The sequence below is a fragment of the Dermacentor variabilis genome, chromosome 2 (assembly GCF_050947875.1).
Source record: "Dermacentor variabilis isolate Ectoservices chromosome 2, ASM5094787v1, whole genome shotgun sequence".
Lineage (NCBI taxonomy): Eukaryota > Metazoa > Arthropoda > Arachnida > Ixodida > Ixodidae > Dermacentor > Dermacentor variabilis.
This window is the reverse complement of record NC_134569.1, coordinates 237,159,769-237,180,119: the sequence shown is the minus strand read 5'-3', so window position 1 is coordinate 237,180,119 and position 20,351 is coordinate 237,159,769. Positions and strand designations below refer to the sequence as shown.

At 44.3% G+C, this 20,351-nt stretch overlaps 1 protein-coding gene across 1 annotated transcript in view; it reads right to left on the bottom strand.

Moving 5' to 3' along the window:
• LOC142570726 (uncharacterized) overlaps nt 1–20,351 on the bottom strand; it is a 175,172-nt gene that overhangs the window by 45,576 nt on the left and 109,245 nt on the right. The window contains exons 4-6 of the mRNA XM_075679071.1: nt 17,125–17,187; nt 8,615–8,694; nt 16–163 (exon numbers count right to left, since the gene is read on the bottom strand). Coding sequence (XP_075535186.1) covers nt 16–163; nt 8,615–8,694; nt 17,125–17,187 — 291 coding nt within the window. The remainder of the gene's footprint in view (nt 1–15; nt 164–8,614; nt 8,695–17,124; nt 17,188–20,351) is intronic.

Genomic DNA, 20,351 nt, shown 5'->3' with positions numbered 1-20,351 from the left:
AACCACAACACCCACCTGTGGCCGATCTCCCGACTGTGAGCGGTCTGCTTGCCGCCATTCCTCGGTAAGCTCATGAACCTCGCTTGTGAGCTCCTCATTAGTGCGTGTTGTGATCTCCAGGTGCTCACGCAGAACAACGTTGAGGCGCACCAGCTCACGGCATCTGTGCACAAATAAGGTGTCATGCCCAACACTTGTGTCAGCACAGTGACAATTGAAAAATGTCCTTGTTTTGTGCAGCCTATGCGACTTTTTGAGTATTCCACACTGTCAAGCTATGGCGTATGTGCCCTTTTCTCTGGTGAAATAATACTTCAGTGCTTTTAGTAGCACAAATGTTCCTCAAGCAGTGTTGACTAATATCTTGTAAATTATCACTTCTAAAGGAAACATCAGAATTTACAGCACCAGCGCCACTAAGTTGGTGTTTTCACTTCCCCAATTTCTTCAGATTTCTTTGAACCCTACAGCTAAAGTTGCCACAGGATGACCCATCACATCGCTGTTTCTGGAAAGCAGCAAACAGTGGTTTTCAACATGACGATTTCTCGTGAAAGCCAATTATTCATAATTTCTCACAATGAGACAGAGTTGAAAAATACAGGATGCGTGATTGGATGATAAACTGAAACATCTGTCTCAAATATGTTAGCCACTTTGCCAGAGTCGGCCCATTCAAAACTAAGAGAGCGATGCGAGTGTTGTGTCCCAGGCCCTGCAGAAATCTATTAATTTCTAGGAGTTGCAGAGAAATGTGAAAATATTTCTGGAGCAGGCCAGCAATGGGCAAAAGCTGTCACTGTTTTTGACATGTTCCCCCACATCTGGAAAGCTGCCATTTCAAATTGATACTGTCATTTGGCCACAGAATGCCACAATGGTCAGCCAAGTTAAAAAATAACGTAGTGATGTGCAGGCTACTGCCAATCTGAAGAGAGCTAGTGTCGGCTGCAGTGACCGAAGCCTAGATAAGTGACCACATGTGGGAATGTGCAAAATCCTGCAGCTGTGTTTCTGCCTACATCTTGTCTGACCTGCACAAGATGTGTTGCACAAAAAGTAGAAGTCAAATGTGAGTGTACAAACTGGCATCATTTCACTTGCCGGCCTTCCTCCCTCACTATCTTCACTTGCCATACATTACCCTCAGCTTGGGCAGGGGTGAGAGCATGAGATAGGCCAACCTAAATGCATGGGATGGCTTTCTTATGGTACTCGGCAGATACTTTGTAGAAGCTTTAAAAGCAGAGATGAAAGCGGCCAAGGGAGTTTTGGAGTAGCTCTGGGAGCAGCAAATTTGGCACAATGGAGCAGGTTTGAGATTGGAGCATGTTAGGCACTATGCAGAACACTACTAGGTTACGGCGAATCAGTTCTTCAGAAGCCCACAAGGTGGAGGAAAGTTCCCTAAAGGAAAAAAAATGTCATACATCCGACAAAAAAAAAACCATATACGCTCCTCAAAAACCACTATCAGTTACATACCAGACATGCAAACTAAATGTGACCAAGAAAAAAAATAACTAAGGGATTTAAGCGAACAGAACCCATATTATGTTGATTGGCTTTTGTTAACGCTAGTCAAGAGTTTATTTTTTTAGTTGTGCAGAAACAACTAATATTTAAGTTTAATTAGCTAACATGAATTTGAATTACCTCATTTATTGGATAAGGATATTGAATAATGCAAATCCTAGGTAGCTTTAAATCCAGTTATCACTCATGTTTCAACATCCTCCACATCTTGTCAAATAGGCAAGTTCATAAAGTTACCTAATTAGACATATTCATGCACAATGAACAAGAAATACCGACTGTGACAACCATGAACAAGACACATCAACATACAGTGAACGCCGCTTGCATATTGCCCTCAGTTCTTTTTTTAATTCTTGCGACATTCAGTTGGCATAGCAGAGAACGACAGAATAAATGAGAAGTTACTTTGTTGGTCATTGCATGTTTACCAATATTCCACATATCTTTGCAAGAAGAAAGAAAAAAGAACACCGCCATTTATGAAAAGAGTAAAGGGGAAAAAGTGTTCTGCGGCTTTCCGATTAGCATTGGCAAACAATATTTTGCACAAGCTCAATTATTAGGGCTGTGCCATAAAGTCAATGTCAAATGACGACCAATATTTTGAATGCCAAACAATAGGCTGACCTCAATCGAGCCACACTCGATGTGTGCAAGTTGCAGCGTGAACACCATTGCCACGAATACAATTTCTGTCGTTCACATATTCTCGGACCACTTACGACCGCCATTTGGCCACTAAGGTATACTAAAACCGAAACATTACATCCTGGCTTTGCGTTTTACCGCCACAAAAGTCTCATCTTGTATGATGTGGCTGTGCAGAATACAGAGTACCTGGAGTGCAAATCTGAGTGACAATTACGATTGCCATTAGATATTTCTCGTTAAGAAGTTTCACAAAAGCAAGCAGCTTTATTGCCAACATGCCACACTATACCATCCCAGTAACCCGGACGTGGTGTATGTGCGAAAGATATTTTAACGCTACATGCATGGCATTTGCCATTAATCGACGCAGATTTGCCAATAGGGCATACAAGCAAGCCCTAAAATGTACAATGACAGATCGCACGACTTATTCATTGAGCTGAGAGTGCGGCTTTCTTTGCCGAGCATCACACGCGTGCAAGGCATCGCACACATAATGCTGAGGCGTGGGATCATTTCTCACCTACGGCAAGTTGTTTTTTCATCCGCTTTCATTGTTAGTCATTTATCATTTATTTAATTCAATTAGTAAGTACAAATAATTTCCCCTATGTTTTCCTTTGTGTCTGTGTTGGTTTCTCATGATCTATTGCATGAATGTCATTTCAAAGCTACTTCTGAGCGTAATGCAGTGTTTGATGAAAATCTGTGCATACCTTTGCAGAAAATAAAAATATTGAATACCGATTCCACAATTCAAGGCCCATATGATTCCCTTGTTTACAGTCTATATCATATTTGCCCTCAAGCCCGTATGGGTCCCTTGTTTACAATCTATATCCGTATTTGCCCACTTTGTCAACAAGGAACCTGTATGGAACCTGTATGAACAAGGAACCTGCATGGTTCCTTGTTTACGATGTATATCAATATTTGCCCTCATTGTGAACAAGAGACCTGTATAGATCCAAAAGCATTGAATTTATATTGGATGTTTCAACCAAAACATTTAGCAATTTTTAAAGATCACTTGTGACAGATAACAGTTCTAGTCCTAGAGCTGGATTACTCAAAGTCAGACATTATTTGCACAAGAAATCGAACTGCATAAATGACTATTTATTAAAATTTGATATTTAACTAATTACCTATGGTACATATTGCAATTTACAAGGTGCAGCCAGTGATACTGCAAGGCATACCCACTTTAAAACGATTCTGTAGATGGCACCATTTTTGGGGCATGCATCATCAAGCTTGCAGTAAAAATGCAGTTGTTTCACCTCCTTTCTTAAACCTTTAGGTGCCATGCATGAGTCTTACTTGGTTACAATTTCTTTTTCATGATTAGTGCCAAGGACGAGTCTGTCCCGTCCACTTGTTTGGGCACTCTTTCTAAGTGCCAATAATGGGCTGGGTTGGTTCAATCCATTGTGACATTCTGGTGAGTTCCCTCTTTGATCACTAGGGGGCCTACGAATTCCCTTCGTCTATGTTTGTCTGTTAGAAATATTAAAAATGGTGGCTGTCAGTTGCATGATGCCACACCCGCCATGAAAACATGGCTTTCATTTGATTGAGTCACCAAGCTCCGAAGACGAGTTGCTTCAGCATGGAAGCATTGACAAGGTTGGCAGTGTTTTCTGTGCTACTATACACATACAGTGGCACTGATGTCGGCGACTACAACGATAGCTTTGATACAGCATGGCAGTTAGCGAAATTAGCAGAACTTTCTGTCAGTGCCTTCTCATTTCAAATATGTATCTTAAGACACAAGTTGTGAATCTACTAACCCCCTGTCACATATATTTCGAATCTGCAAATAATTTGCAATCTAGATGTGCCGCAAATAAAATTCAATTTTCTGAATGTATTTTTGCATTCTTTGCTGGCACTTAAAGGATTAACAAAACACCACTTTATGCATTGAAGCACAAAAGTAAGAAAAGTGGGGGTGCGTGAATACCAAATTTTCAAATCGACTCAAGAAAAAAAAACTGCACATCGAATCAAATATTTCAAAATTTCTCACCAAGGTTGATTATAAATTTTATCAAGAAACATCAAGGTTCTGCACATGCTGAAGAGCCTCCTAGCATTGCATAACAAGAATGTAGGAGGCTATCAGTAACTTGGGTACATAGAAATCAAGATATACAGTTTTGTCTTTTCTTATTAAAAGGGAACTCTAAATTAATAAGCCAGCACCGATTACAGCTCAGTTTTAGTATACGACGGTCTGGAAACTATTTTTGTAGCAACAGGATATTTGTTTAATAGAACCAAGTGCTTTTTTCTCTATGAAGATCAAGAATTGGTGACGTTCATTTTAATAGTAGACCTGTGTTTTATGGCAATCTGTAGTTCCACAGAAAGCGTTGCTTTCCAGTTCTAGGGCTGCATTTAATTCGAGTAATCTCTTTCCATAAACATTTTTGCAAGCAGACGAGTTAAAGTGATCCCAGTCGAGTGCTTCTACAAAGAATGCCACTACAACGAACGCCTCTATAATGAAATGACCTGTATAACAAAGGAATAATTCTGTCCTGGTTTTACTGTGAGCTGTGCAGTGCACGAATTTTACAACGAAGTGGCCTATATAATTAATGATTTTGGAGGCCTCAAGTACTTTGCTATAAAGACGTTCGGCTGTATTAGTGCAGGCTGTCATATTTCGTGTAGGTAATGTAAATGTGCTTAATGGAAACGGCTCGTTCTCAGCCAACACTTGACCAATGACTTTGATGACCTTGTATATACATGTACACTTAGTGGCAATACCCAAAGTTATTTAAACAGGAGTACAGAAATACAGAAGAGCAAGAGCTATCCCCTCTTTATAGCGGATCGATTATTGTGAGGTCAATCTGCACAACAGACGAAAACGCAGATGGCGTATCACATGACTTGACCAGAGCGACGCAGTGTATATACATGTGTATATAAGTGTATTACATGTACACATAGTGGCCATACCCAAAGTTATTTAAACAGGAGTACAGAAATACAGAAGAGCAAGAGCTTTCCCCTCTTTATAGCGGATGGATTACTGTGAGGTCAATCTGCACAACAGACGAAAATGCAGATGGCGTACATCACATGACTTGACCAGAGCTACGCAGGTAGCCACCATTTATGCTTTGCAAGTCAACTACAGTCAGCGTCGACAGTGAAGAGCAGATGCCTTTTCATTGTTGGGTTTAGCATCATTTGCCACCTATTACAAGTTCCGAAATTTGGAGGGTCGCAGCATTCTTCTATTCGATTTCACATTCGTAAAATCAAAGAGAAGATATTTGATTAAGGAATCCAATTATTCGAACACTCATTATTCGATTCAGTGATAAGAAAAAAAATAGCAGATTATGACAATTTACAATAGGTTAAGATAATACCTGTTTGGATAAAGTAAATTCTTTATCTAGCCATCACTTTTGAATATAACATAAATTGGGGTGCTCACGTTAGCAATATCTGCAATAAGGCAGCATATTGGTATGACATTTGGTTAGGGACAGGTGAATTCTTCTCTACATATATTTTGCGCTCACTCGTAACTTGCTTTTGTTAACGTGCACCTAGTCTATGTACTGAATCCTGGGAGCCACATATTCTAGCTCCTCTAAAACCGCTTGGCCAAATACAAAAGTGCGCAATAAGAGTTATAACATTCTCCAAGTCAACAGATCACAGTGTACCTCTCTTTAAATAACTTCGGATATTGCCACTAAGTGTACACACATATACAAGGTCATCAAAGCCATTAATCAAGTGTTGGCTAAGAACGAACCATTTCCATTAAGCATACTTGCATTACCTACACGAAGTATGACAGCCTGCACTAATACAGCCTTTACAACAAAGTATAGTCAAGGCTTCCAAAATCATTAATTATACAGGCCACTTCATTGTAAAGGTTGCGCACTGTACAGCTCACAGTACAACTGGAACAGAACGATTCCTTTGTCACACAGGTCATTTCACTGTAGAGGTATTCGTTGTAGAGGCATTCATTGTAGAGGTACTCGACTGTGATCACTTTAACTCGTCTGCTTGTAAAATGTTTATGGAAAGAGATTGCTCCAATTAAATGTGGCCCTAGTTTGAAATCTTATTACAAATAATGTTAGAACTATTTACTTTTTACCAGCACTATGCAAATAACTATTGCGAGTTATAAGATTCTTGTGTATTTTTGTTATTTTGATCAAATTTGTGTGCACCGTATGTTATGCTGCTGCAAGTGAAAAATATGCATTTTGTTAAACACCCTCACAACTAGCTGCCATGGCTATGGGTCCAACAATGGTTTTTGTATATTTAGTGAATTCTTTAGTGGAAATAAAGAGGAAACATTTGAGTCTTTGCGCACCCCTAGTAATTAGCCAATTATGCATTTCAATTTCGTGTACAAATAATGTCCACCTCTTTGAGCAATCAAGCTCATGGATTAGAATATCTGCCATAGGCAATTTTTTAAAATTGGTAAAGGACTTTGCAGAAACAGAGTATATATATATATATATATATATATATATATATATATATATATATATATATATATATATATAGCTCGGGCCCAACTCCGACGCGGCCTATTCAAATACATGTAAAACGCAAACACGTTTTTCTGAGATAACCCCTGGACCGATTTTAATGAAGTTTGTTGCATTTGAGAGAGAAAGTTAAATTCTAGTGACTGTTGGTAGCAGAATTTCGATTTAGGTCATGGATCTTGTTAAAAGAATTTTGAAAAATTTGGAAGTTCGAAAAAAATAGAAGAACGAAGTTTCCAAATTTATAACTCTGCATCAAAAACAGATATTGCAGTTCTGTAAATGGCATCCATTAGACCATCGAAAGCGGACAAATTTGATATGTCATTTTACATATTACGTGAATTTGTTACATTGTTTACAAAGGTTCTGCAAAAGCTGTATTTCAATATTAATAAATTTTTTGAGATTCATTTATAGCATATCAATTTTGTCCGCTTTAGATGTACTATTAGATGCAATTTACTGAATTACATTATCCTTTTTCATTGTTGAGTGACCGAGTTGCAAACTTGATAGTTTCGTTTTTATTATTTTCGATTTTTGCTGATCTTTAATAAAAAATTTATGACCTAACTCAAAAATTCAAAACCAACAGTCACTAGATTTTAAGTTTTTCTTTTAAATGCAACAAACCTCGTCAAATTTGGTGCAGTGGTTGCCGAGAAAAACGAATTCTCCTTTTACATGTATTTAGGTAGGAGCACTCGAGCTAAAGCTTCCTCTTAATGTTGTGCAGAGCAGTGTAACATATTCCAGCCCCGCGTGGAAGCACCATCCCTATGCATCTTAGGCAGAAGAGAACTGGTAGCATTTTGGGCAGCTGACATGGACGACGTCATGGGAAGTCTGGATGGAGCGAGTAGTCACATCAAGGAAAATTCGAACACATTGATAACCTTTATTTTTGGCCGTGAAGAGTACATCTGTATTAAAAAAAATGGTAGTTGAGTTAAAGCCTAATTAGTACAACAGTAAACAAATTTGTTATTGGTTTGTGGAACTGCCCACCGCTGAAACTTCACTCCAGCATACAAAAAACAGAACTATGAGCTTTGCATTAATTTTTCTATGCCTAAATCAACTTTCAAAGGCATCAAACTCACCATAAGATACAATATGTTGGGCATTACAGTGTTAAACATAAAGCATTTCTTTTTTCTTTGAACAGAAAATGCACCTTCTAATGTGTGGTTACTCATAGCATAATTATCAACATGCATACTTACAGACTGCTAGACTGGTAACAATTCACAAGGACCAGTAGACCAATCAAACCCATGTACATGCATTGATGACTCGGTGGCTACAACGTCCTGCTCCTGAGAACGAGCTTCTGGAGTCAAATGCCACATCTAACCAGGATGGTATGCAAAAAATGTTTCGTACCACGCTTTGAGAGTAGGTTCGTAACTCCAGATGTTCAAAATGAATCCATATCCTTCCACTACGACATCTCTGATAGCCTGTGTTGCTCTGGGATGTTGAGCCCCACCAATCTAATCAAACCAATATCTCTGCCTCTCTGCTTCCAGGGCTGCCAGAGCTGAAGGCAGATCCGCATACTTCCGCATACTTACAGACTGCTAGACTGGTAACAATTCACAAAGACCAGTAGACCAATCAAACCCACGTACATGCATTGATGACTCAGTGGCTACAATGTCCTGCTCCTGACCACGAGCTTCTGGAGTCAAATGCCACATCTAACCAGGATGGTATGCAAAAAATGTTTTGTACCACGCTTTGAGAGTAGGTTCGTAACTCCAGATGTTCAAAATGAATCCATATCCTTCCACTACGGCATCTCTGATAGCCTGTGTTGCTCTGGGATGTTGAGCCCACCAATCTAATCAAACCAATACCTCTGCCTCTCTGCTTCCAGGGCTGCCAGAGCTGAAGGCAGATCAGCCGGATGCTGCTCCTCTGGCTCGTCTTCCAACACCTGCAATACCAAAATCATGTTGACATCATACCACAACAGATCATAGCATTAACCATGCTCTACGGAGAGGACCAGAAGGTCAACGCTTATATCAATCTGCCATTAACCCTTTATGAACAAGTGTAGCCCAACGCAACACAAAAGAAATTATTTTCTTGCAGAGTTTAGTTTCAAGCTGTGACAAGGGGTAGCTAGTGCAAGTTGTGGCTGAGCACGCTACCATGTTTTCACGAAGGACTGGTAAAAGATGAAAAAAAGAAACAGTAAAAATTCACTGACGATTACAATACTCCCTAATGCGAAATTTGAGTGCAGCTCTATACGTATTTTCATTTCACGGTACATTGACTAGCACGGACAATCTGTAGTGCGGCACACGGCAAATGGAGCGAAGTGTGGCGCGACTGCCTTGCTAATCAGATCACGAGAGGCAGCATGTGGGTGACATGTGGGCAAGTTTCACAGCAGCCACTGCACACAAACTTGCGCTTATGGAGTGCTTTGTTTCCATATATGGTATCAGTGACCAATGCAGTGATAGCGTAGAGGTAGAGTATCCGCCTCACGTGCAAGAGGACCGTGGTTCAAATCTCGGTGCCATGCAATTTTCCAATAGATCTTAAAAAATAAAAAATCCACGCGTTGATAAAATTGCATAAACAAGCCTGCAGTGCGGCCTGATCCTGGTGACCAGGACCAGTAATGCACTCCCTCACCAGAGCAGGATTGGCCACCCTGGTGCACTACTTGGCCACAACCTTCTATATGAATACAACAATCAAACCCCAGCCCTCAGTCCCCAGCAGCTGCAAAGCAACTGACCACGGCGGCGGTCAAACCTGTGACGCAGCAGAGGGTGCTAAGAATCTCTGGGTCCGGACAGGCCGCCATTGGAACCTGAACCTGGCAATGTTTAACACTAGAACGTTATCTAGTGAGGAGAGTCTAGCAGCGCTATGGGAGGAATTAGCAGGCATTAAATGGAATACGATAGGGCTTAGTGAAGTTAGGAGGACAAAAGAAGCATACACAGTGCTAAAAAGTGGGCACGTCCTGTGCTACCGGGGCTTAGCAGAGAGACGAGAACTAGGAGATCGGATTCCTGATTAATAAGGATATAGCTGGTAATATACAGGAATTCTATAGCATTAAAGAGAGGGTGGCAGGTCTTGCTGTGAAACTTAATAAGAGGTACAAATTGAAGGTCGTACAGGTCTACGCGCCTACATCCAGTCATGATGACAAGCAAGTCGAAAGCTTCTATGAAGACATGGAATAAGCAATCGGTAAAGTCAAAACAAAATACACTATACCGATGGGCGACTTCAATGCCAGGGTACGCAAGAAGCAGACTGGAGACAAGTCAGTGGAGGAATATGGCATAGGTTCTAGGAATAGCAGGGGAGAGTCATTAGTAGAGTTTGCAGAACAGAATAATTTATGGATAACGAATATCTTCTTCCGCAAGCGGTATAAACGAAAGTGGACGTAAAATGAAATAGACTAGAAATGAAATAGACCTCATACTCTGCGCTAACCCTGGCATGATACAAGATGTGGACGTGCTCGGCAAGGTGCACTGCAGTGACCATAAGATGGTAAGATCTCGAATTAGCCTAAACTTGAGGAGAGAACGGAAGAAACTGGTACATAAGAAGCCAATCAATGACTTAGCGGTAACAGGGAAAATAAAGGAATTCCGGGTCAAGCTACAGAAAAGGTATTCGGCTTTAACTCAGGAAGAGGACCTTAGTGTTGAAGCAATGAATGACAATCTTATGGGCATCATTAAAGGGACACTAAAGGTTGCTATGAAGTCGAGTTACAGTAATAAAGCAATGCTCTAGAAAGTCTAAGGTGGCAATATAATTGCGAACAGCGCTTTAGTAACCGAGAAATTTAAATAAATGCACGACACGATTTGAGACCCGCCAGCGACGTTTCGGTACTAGCCCGATGACGAAGGCACTCCTCATCATATTTGATGTCACTAGTACTCAACTACTGGTATTAAAAAGATCAGTTCATTAAGTTATAAGACGGAAGAAAATGCTACTTGTCTACTTCTGTTCGATTTTAAGAAAAAATAACATTTTGACGTTACCCTTTAGTAGTAAGGGTGGTCGAAAGGTTTCGTTTTCACTCGAATCTGCGCCGACTGCGCGCGCTTTAGAGTTTCAGTTGTTTCGTTATCACGTCGTGCTGCGCTGGTTCTGCTGGCTCGCAAAACTTGCATTCGGAACAAGAAAGCGAGAATGCCACGTTCGTGTGATGTGGAATGCGCGAACGGTCCGCCGAACTTGGCCAAGGGCAGTTGCAGAAGCGAATCCAACGTTACTTATCACTATGTGCCAACGAGTAAACCTCTCCGTTCGAAGTGGTTAAGTGCCGTACCTCTGCCACAGTGAGTTGGCAAAAAGCCGAAAAATCACATAATGTGCTCGCTGCACATTCGTCCAGAGGATTACGAGTTCAACGCCGACTTACTGAAGTCATGTGGAGTGCCTTTCAAAGCAATGCTTTCCAGTAGCGCTGTTCCGTCGGTCTTGCCTGCATTCTCCGAAGCGCAAGAACAACTGCAGGGCGGTGAGTGCGGCATTTGGTTTTCACGAAGGAAAGGCTACAAATGTGCAAATATGTACAGCCATGACGTACAGTTGCCGTTGCAGAAGTACGCAACGACACCGGCAGCACGAGCCCTCAGCAGCAGGTCACGTTCATCAGTGCTTAAATCGCTGAAGTCGAGCCCAGCATCACGAGCCAATGTGTCATTGTCAGAGTCGTCCATTGCTACGAGCGTCAAAGTTGGCGTCATAAAATAAAGAACCAGCTTTTCGTCGTGCGCTTTCCCTTCCGCTAGCCACCATAGTTCTGCTTCCGCGCTGCTGTCGGCTCTGTCTTGGTTCTGTTTCTGGCCGAGCGTTTGCGTTTTGCGCAGAAAAGCCATAGCGCCGTCTGCGGGCACGGATTTACTCACTGATGGCTCAACGTCACTATGAGACCCTGATGTCACCACTCCTCGATCGGAGGGCAGGGGATTTGAACAGAGGTACGCGGACGCTTCAAAATGCATTTTCTCTTAAAATAAGTCTCTTAGCACGAAACAAGCGTTTCGAGGTTTCTGGGATGGTATTTCAACAGTCCACGTTAACTTAATATTAACCTTTAGTGTCCTTTTAAGCGAAGTCGGTGGTAACTTCGTTAGAATACCGGTAAGCTATCGCAGGAGACGTAAGATCTGATTAAGAAACTCCAATGTATGAAAGCCTCTAACCCTAAAGCTAGAATAGAACTGGCAGAACTTTCCAAGTGAATCAACAAGCGTAAGATAGCTGACATAAGGAAGTATAATATGGATAGAATTGAGCATGCTCTCAGGAATGGAGGAAGCCTAAAAGCAGTGAAGAAACTAGGAATAGGCACGAATGAGATGTATGCGTTATGTGACAAAGCCTGCAATACCATTACTAATATGGATAAGATAGTTCAAGTGGCTGAGGAGTTCTATATAGATTTATACAGTACCAGTGGCACCCACGACGATAATGCAAAGGCGAATAGTCTAGAGGAATTTGAAATCCCACAAGTAACACCAGAAGAAGTAAAGAAAGCATTGGCAGCTATGCAAAGGGCCAAGGCAGCTGGGGAGGATCAGGTAACAGCACATTTGTTGAAGGACGATGGGCAGATTGTTCTAGAAAAACTGGCCACCCTGTATATGCAATGCCTCGTGACCTCAAGCGTACTGGAATCTTGTAAGAATGCCAACATAATCTTAATCCATAGGAAAGGGGACGTCGAAGACTTGAAAAATTATAGAACGATCAGCTTACTATCCCCTGCCTACAAAGTATTCACTAAGGTAATTGCACATAGAACAAGGAACACCTTAGACTTCTCTGAACCAAAGGACCAAGCAGGATTTCGTAAAGGCTACTCAACAATAGACAATACTCACACTATCAATCAGGCAATAGGGAAATGTGCGGAATATAACCAACCCTCATATACAGCTTTCATTGATTATAAGAAAGCGCTTGATTCAGTCAAATTCTCAGCAGTCATGCAGGCATTATGGAATCAGGGTGTGGACGAGCCGTATGTAAAAATACTGAAAGATATCTATAGCGGCTCCACAGCCCCCGTCCATAAAGAAAGTCCTCCATAAAGAAAGCAACAAAATCCCAATAAAGAAGGGCTTCAGGCAGGGAGATACGATCTCTCCAATGCTATTCACAGCGTGTTTACAGGAGGTATTCAGAGACATAGATTGGGAAGAACTGGGGATAAGAGTTAATGGAGAATACTGTAGTAACTTGCAATTTGCTAATATTGCCTTGCTTAGTAACTCGGGGACCAATTGCAATGCATGCTCACTGACATGAACAGGCAAAGCAGAAGGGTGAGTCTAAAAATTAATCTGCAGAAAACTAAAGTAATGTTCAACAGTCTCAGAAGAGAACAGCAGTTTACGATAGGTAGCGAGGCACTGGAAGTGGTAAGGGAATACACATACTTAGGGCAAGTAGCGACCGCGGATCCGGATCATGAGACTGAAATAATCAGAAGAATAAGAATGGGCTGGGGTGCGTTTGGCAGGCATTCGCAGATCATGGACAGCAGATTGGCATTATCCCTCAAGAGAAAAGTCTATAACAGCTGTGTCTTACCAGTACTCACCTACGGGGCAGAAACCTGGAGGCTTAGAAAAAAGGGTTCTACTTAAATTGAGGACGACGCAATGAGCTATGAAAAAAAGAATGATGGGTGTAACATTAAGGGATAAGAAGAGAGCAGATTGGGTGAAGGAACAAACACGAGTTAATCACATCTTAGTTGAAATCAAGAAAAAGAAATGGGAATGTGCAGGGCATGTAATGAGGAGGGAAGATAACCAATGGTCATTAAGGGTTACGGACTGGATTCAAAGAGAAGCATAGCAGGGGGCGGCAGAAAGTTAGGTGGCGTTACGGTTGGCGTATAACACCCTGGGCAAAAAGAATGCTCAACCACAATGCCTAATCGAAACGAAAGGTGGATTCCTAATTTGCTGTGGTTGTCTCGAGTGGTTACCGGTCTGCCAGATGCACCGCAGTACTTACAGGCCCCTTCGTGTGTGTGCATGCCTAAGCGAAACGAAGAATGGATTCCTAATTTGCTATGGTTGTCTCGAGTGGATGCCGGTCTGGCAGACACCCCGCAGTGTTCACAGGCCCCTTTGTGTGTATGCATAAAAATCCTTTCCGCAAACCAACTCCGCCTGCCATCCCCGACGCACATGTAGCCACCAGCGGAGGGGAAGCAAGTGCGAACATCACCTAAGAAAAGCGCTCAGTCGCCTATGATTCCCGACGCATGTGTAGCCGCCAGTGGAGAGAAGCACATGCGAACGTCACCTGGGACAGGTATCAGCAGCCTTTCCACAACCAGAGTCAGTGCCTGTCACGTGATGTTGACGTGAGCAAGATCCCACCTACAATTTTACCGGGCCTATTTAAGCGGCCCCGCAATGTACTTTTTCACTTCATTCTCTACTCTTTCACTAACCATTGAATAAACCCTGCAAGTTTCGCACTAGAAGTCATCTCGTCCCTGCCTGATCACCATGGTCTACCAGATGCCTGCAGCCTGCCAACATCGCAACGCTACCCAATAGTAACGCAGGTCAAGGTTGAAGAACCAGGCGTCGCAACAACTGTTGGCAGCGGTGGGGTACGCTACCCTGGAGAATGCAACGGTGGGCGGATGAGATTAAGAAGTTTGCAGGGACAACATGGTCACAATTAGCACATGACCAGGCTAGTTGGAGAAGTATGGGAGAGGCCTTTGCCCTGCAGTGGGCGCAGCCAGGTTGATGATGATGGTATCAGTGGGCACACTGCAAGCCATCAGTGAACAGACGACAGCACACTACTTTGGCGGCACCTCGTAGTGGTCGTCGCCACAGAGCCCGTCTTGCACAGCACTAGGCTTTTCTTCTTACGCTTCCAACATACCCTCCCCTCCGCTTTCCTCCTCACACTCTGCTATCGCGCGCCCACGCGGGCTCCGTATCTCGAAAGCTATCTGCGATGCGAACAAAGTGCGCACCCGCGCGGGCTCCGTACCTCGAAACCGATCTGCAATGCGAACAAAGTGCGGGCTCCGTATACTGAAAGCGATCTGCGATGCGAACAAAGTGCGGGCTTCGTATACTGAAAGCGATCTGCGATGCGAACAAAGTGCGCGCCCGCGCGGGCTCCGTATCACGAATCCATCTGCGATGAGAACAAAGATCGCGCCCGCGCGGGCGCCGTATCTAGAAAGCGATCCGGGATGCAAACAAAGCGCGGGCTCCGTATACTGAAAGCGATCTGCGATGCGAACAAAACGCGGGCTCCGTATACTAGCTGAAAGCGATCTGCGATGCAAACAAAGCGCGAACTCCGTGTACTGAAAGCGATCTGCGCTGCGAACAACGCACGGGCTCCGTATACTGAAAGCGATATGCGATCCGAACAAAGTGCGGGCTCCGTATATTGAAAGCGATCTGCGATGCGAACAAAGTGCGCGCCTGCGTGGGCTTCGTATCACGAAACGATCTGCGATGAGAACAAAGTGCGCGCCCGCGCGGGCTCCGTATCTTGAAAGCGATCTGCGATGCGAACAAAGTGCGGGCTCCGTATCTTGAAAGCGATTTGCGATGCGAACTATGTGCGGGCTTCGTATATGAAAGCGATTTGCGATGCGAACAATGTGCGGGCTTCGTATACTGAAAGCGATCTGCAATGCGAACAAAGTGCGCGGCCGCGCGGGCTCCGTATCACCAAGAGATATGCGATGAGAACAAAGTGCGCGTCAGCGCGGGCGCCGCATCTTGAAAGTGATCTGCGATGCGAACAATGCGCGGGCTCCGTACACTGAAGCGATCTGCGATGCCAAGTGCGGGTTCCGTATACTGAAAGCGAGCTGCGATGAGAACAAAGCACGGGCTCCGTATACTGAAAGCGATCTGCGATGCAAAGCGCGGGCTCCGTATGCTGAAAGCGATCTGCGATGCCAACAAAGTGCGCGCCCACGCAGGCTCCGTATCTCGAAAGCCATCTGCGATGTGAACAAAGTGCGCCCCCACGCGGGCTCCGTATCTTGAAAGCGATCTGCGATGCGAAAGTGCGCGCCCGCGTGGGCTCCGTATCACGAAGCGATTTGCGATGCGAACGAAGTGCGCGCCCGCGCGGGCGCCGTATCTTGAAAGCGATCTGCGATGTGGACAAAGTGCACGGCCGCGCAGGCGCCGTATCTTGAAAGCGATCTGCGATGTGGACAAAGTGCGCGCCGGCGCGGGCGCCGTACCTTCAAAGCGATCTGCAATGTGGACAAAGTGCGCGCCGGCGCCGTACCTTCAAAGCGATCTGCTATGTGGACAAAGTGCGCCCAGTGCCGGCAGCTTTGTATGTGCTGTGCTTACAACATTTAGTTCGCGTTGAAGCGAAACAGCATGAAGGTCAAATCGCTCAATGCTGCTTCCGCGCTTATCTTGCTTAATATGCTATCGCAATGGATGCTTCACCTTTAGGGCGAAATTGCGACTTTTTTGTTATTTTACTTCGGACGTTCGTCACTGTCTTTGCAATAAAGTTAGACATCGCGACGAAAGTTTCGGAAGTGAGGCGACTCGGATATTACGGATTTCGTATAAAACGGACGTTTCTCGTTGGATTTCAGGGTCCGCTGTAACGACAGTCGAATGTAAGACAGTTTAATTTCTGTGCATAAGGCACATGCCGGAAGAAAAATAAACCAGTTGTCAGTTCACGCGTCATCCTGTCTTGTCTGTCTTTTACCAATCTTTCGTCAAAACTTGGCAGCGTGCTCAGCCATTCAGTTTCGAGAATGAAGTTTCCGGCTAAATGTCGTCAGCCGACACTGAATAACAGGCAGCAAGCACCATTGGTTGGATTAAAACAGGAATAGAGCACACAAAAAAAGGGTTTGGTGCATTACGCTTTTTTCTAAAGCACAGTTAATGCAAAGCAAATACAATGTGCACCTCTGTTTCACATCCAACAAGAACGGTCTGTACCAATTCTACATAAGGCCATATGTATCTTGAGGTGTTTACTTCCAGTGTTCTTGCTACTGCTTATTACTGAAAAAGGATGTGCGAAATATTTCTTATTCAGTTAATATCCTTGTTCGGTGAATTTTGCACATATCACATATCGATGAAAAATAAACATTTCCTTTGGGTATTCTTGTGCATCGTGCTTAAGAGGGTAATGTGAAAAACAAGGGGATCAGCACCAGGAAGGTGCAGACTTATTTCCGAGTAGAACATGCACTTGTGCTTTTGATTGCGTGCATGTTATGCATTAATACACAAAGCAGATTTTCTTAAAAAGATGTTTTGCTCTAAAACACATTTTGGGCAGCACACATTCAAATTCTCACCTGTTGCCTGCAAGGGCACTGGACCAAAGCACTCTCAAGGAGGCTGCAGCGACGAATGGGCACCTGCACACAAGAGAAGGAACATGACACTTGCATAGCCATATTTGCCACTATTATTGCGACAGCGATTATATGGACACTCTAAGCACATTCCTGCCGTCGGCGTCGCCATGGATGTCGGCGTCGCCGTGAGGTTCCGCACAAAGTCCAAGGGCGCTGACACCATCGCCGAGCGCTCTACGCTGCATGAGCGAGTGAAAGCGTGCGAAGGGAGCCGACGATCGGCGGCTCAATATCGCCAGCGCGAAAGTGATGAATCCGAAGCGGAAGCGCGCTGTCTACTCCCGAGCGCGAGGCACCCAACGTTGCGAGGCGCCAAGGGTAGGAGGAGGGGCGGGGACGGCGTTCTCTCCGGCTGCAACTGCGCATGTTGCGGCTGTGCGCGGTAGCGCGGCCGTATCTTGAGAGCATGGAGGAAGGCAATTATTCCTCCATGCTTGAGAGCTGTCTGCGTTGGGCCTTAAGAAAGCTGGCGGATGTTTTCTTAACAGGGTGTCTACCAAGTTGACATTTCCAAATTCCCTGAGTGCCATTGCAAATTTCCCTGAGTGATGCAGAACTGTTTTATGTCAAGACGGGCTGAAACCATATCGCCCGATACTGTCACTCTCTAGTAAGCTATAGAAAAAATTTAAAAAACGACTTAAAGGGATACGGACACAAAATCTGAACATTTTACGATAATACAGAAAATGAGTCCTCAGTGTGCGAGTACACCGAAAACAAGCAGTCACTTCGCTCACTTTTCAGCGGATGGCTTTATTTTTGGCGTTTTTGTGAGCGCGCGCAACGCCGCCCGGCCCAAGCGAGTTGGAAGGCCTGACGTCACGACACCCCCGTCGGATAGCCAGCCGGCGGGCCACGGTCATTCGAGGCGCGCCGCCGCCGCAGTCGCGAGCATGAATTCTGGTTCTGGTGCCTCTACCAGCGATGAGTACACGTCTGCAGACGAGGACCGTTCCAACTTAGCAAGAAATATAACCGCTTACGGTTACGAGCCTTCCGCGTCAAGCGGCGAAGAAGAGCAGGCGGCCTTGAACGTGCCGGTCAGGCAGTCCGGGCCAGCAAAATGGTAATTTCTTTTTCTGGTAAACTTGAAATGCAGCAGCAGCAGTTCGTAAAATTATGTTACGTAGGATGCAAAATGCCTAGTTTCGTGACCCACGTTGAGGCAGAAAGGGAGCTATTACGGTTGAATCGTAGGTAGCGTAGCTCGTCGTTTGTGCTTACCTACGCTGTCGGCTTTCGATCGCTGCACACTTCGCCTTTACGCAACGGCATGTGTAGAATTTTCCAGCCGTTTCATAGCCCTGTGTTTACGGCTACTTTCACAGTCACGCCATTAGAATCCATTTACTGGTTGAACTCGTTGAGATGGGCGGCTGCGCTAGGGACCCGTCGACCAGATCACTTAGCTACATCGATCCTGCGGCCATAGACAAAGGAAAGTCTTTGGCTGTGACATTTAATAGGGAAATGCTGCGCGAACAACCAAGTCATGAAACCCGACGCATGATTATGCAGAGACCTATGAAAATCCGTAATTTTTTGCTTGAGGTTGAAAAGCAAGAAACGCAATATAGATAAATGTGCTGCGCATTTTAGATTACTAGACATGTATGCTGTTGTCTGGCGTTCATTCACTGGCTGAGTTTTGTATATTTGATCAATTAAAAGAGCGCTCGTATGCTGTCGTTCAATATTAGACGCAGCGAGAGTGTACACAACATGACTATTTTGTTTTGTGATAAACACATGCACCGCAGGGTAAACAATTTCTGTCACAAGCCGAGAATATCTGTTCTTGCACAGCCAATGAAAGGGTAATTTCCCTTCTTTCAACAGGCACTCCTGCAGTCACCGCTGCGGCTACATGCCTACAGAAAGAGAGAGGGTCTGTTGCCAGAACAACAAAAGTTGGCGAACACAGCTAACAGTTACGAATGCGTCACTAAGCACCCGCTCTTTGAATTTTATTGCCTCAACAGGAGCCTTTTGAGCACAACCGGGCTGGTCGCATAAGCATCGTTGACGAAGTGGTCCGCGCAAATGAAGCCATTTTTTAGAAGTCTCCATGCTGGGTGTGGTGGCTGACAGGCACGTATGCAAAGTTCACGCACCTCCTCGTCTCTGGGAAACGTGCGCGACGGCGTGTCACGACCGATAATGCTGTTATAACAGCCGTGGGCGCAGTAATGTCTGGGCATTTTCTTCCGCTACGAAGAATGCTTCAATACCGATCGACGACCGTGCGAACACGCGTGTAAGATGCACCACCTGCATGGAGCGCTGACGGGGATAATGTTTCAGACATACCACGTGCGAACATAGCCGACGGCGATAAACAAACGCTGCAAGAGACCGACACTGCGGAAAGACTGCGTCAGCTGTGACTGACCTTGGCCGCGCGCGCGCGGGCACGCGGGGGTGTCATGACGTCAAGTTTCAGCTTCTCCCGGCGGCCGCTTGGAGGCAAGGCGCAACAGAAAATCGCAAAAGAAAGGTGTTTCTCGTTCTTTTTTTCTAAGCAGCTTGTTGTATTCGTCATTTTTAACAGTTCAACTTTTGTTCTGACGCAGAAAACGACCCACCAATTTTTGTGTCCGTATCCCTTTAATCTAATTTGAATACTAAGGAGTAGTGTTCATGTAATTCAAAAAGAGAATAGAAGTCGGAGTTAGTAAAATGCACAGCAAATAAAATGTCTTCGAAAAAAATTGCAAATGGAGTCGGACATTCTCAAATACGATAAAAAGGAGATAGATATAGAAGCAAATATTTTCGAATATGAGCTATTTCTATCAACTGATAGCAAGCTAAGTGGTATGAGGCCCGAACTCTGTCACAATTGAGATTCTCTCTCAACAGCTCGTAAGTCAACCTCAACTGTCCTAGCTGACATACTCTCAGCCCGCGCACGACTCTTGAGTGTTGTGTTTCACTGCTTTAACGAGTTTATTTTGGTTTGGATGAGGGACACTTGCATCTCGGCATTAGCCAAAACTTAATTTTTTGAGTGCAAGCTCCTCCAAAACGGCGGCAGCAAGCTTCCATTCCTGTTTATTCCTCAATGCGTAGGTCATTTCTATTCTTGTTTTTCTTCCGCCACTCGTTCGCCCCAAAGACCATTTGAAGTATCTTGGGTCAGTTGCACAGCCTACGGCCGA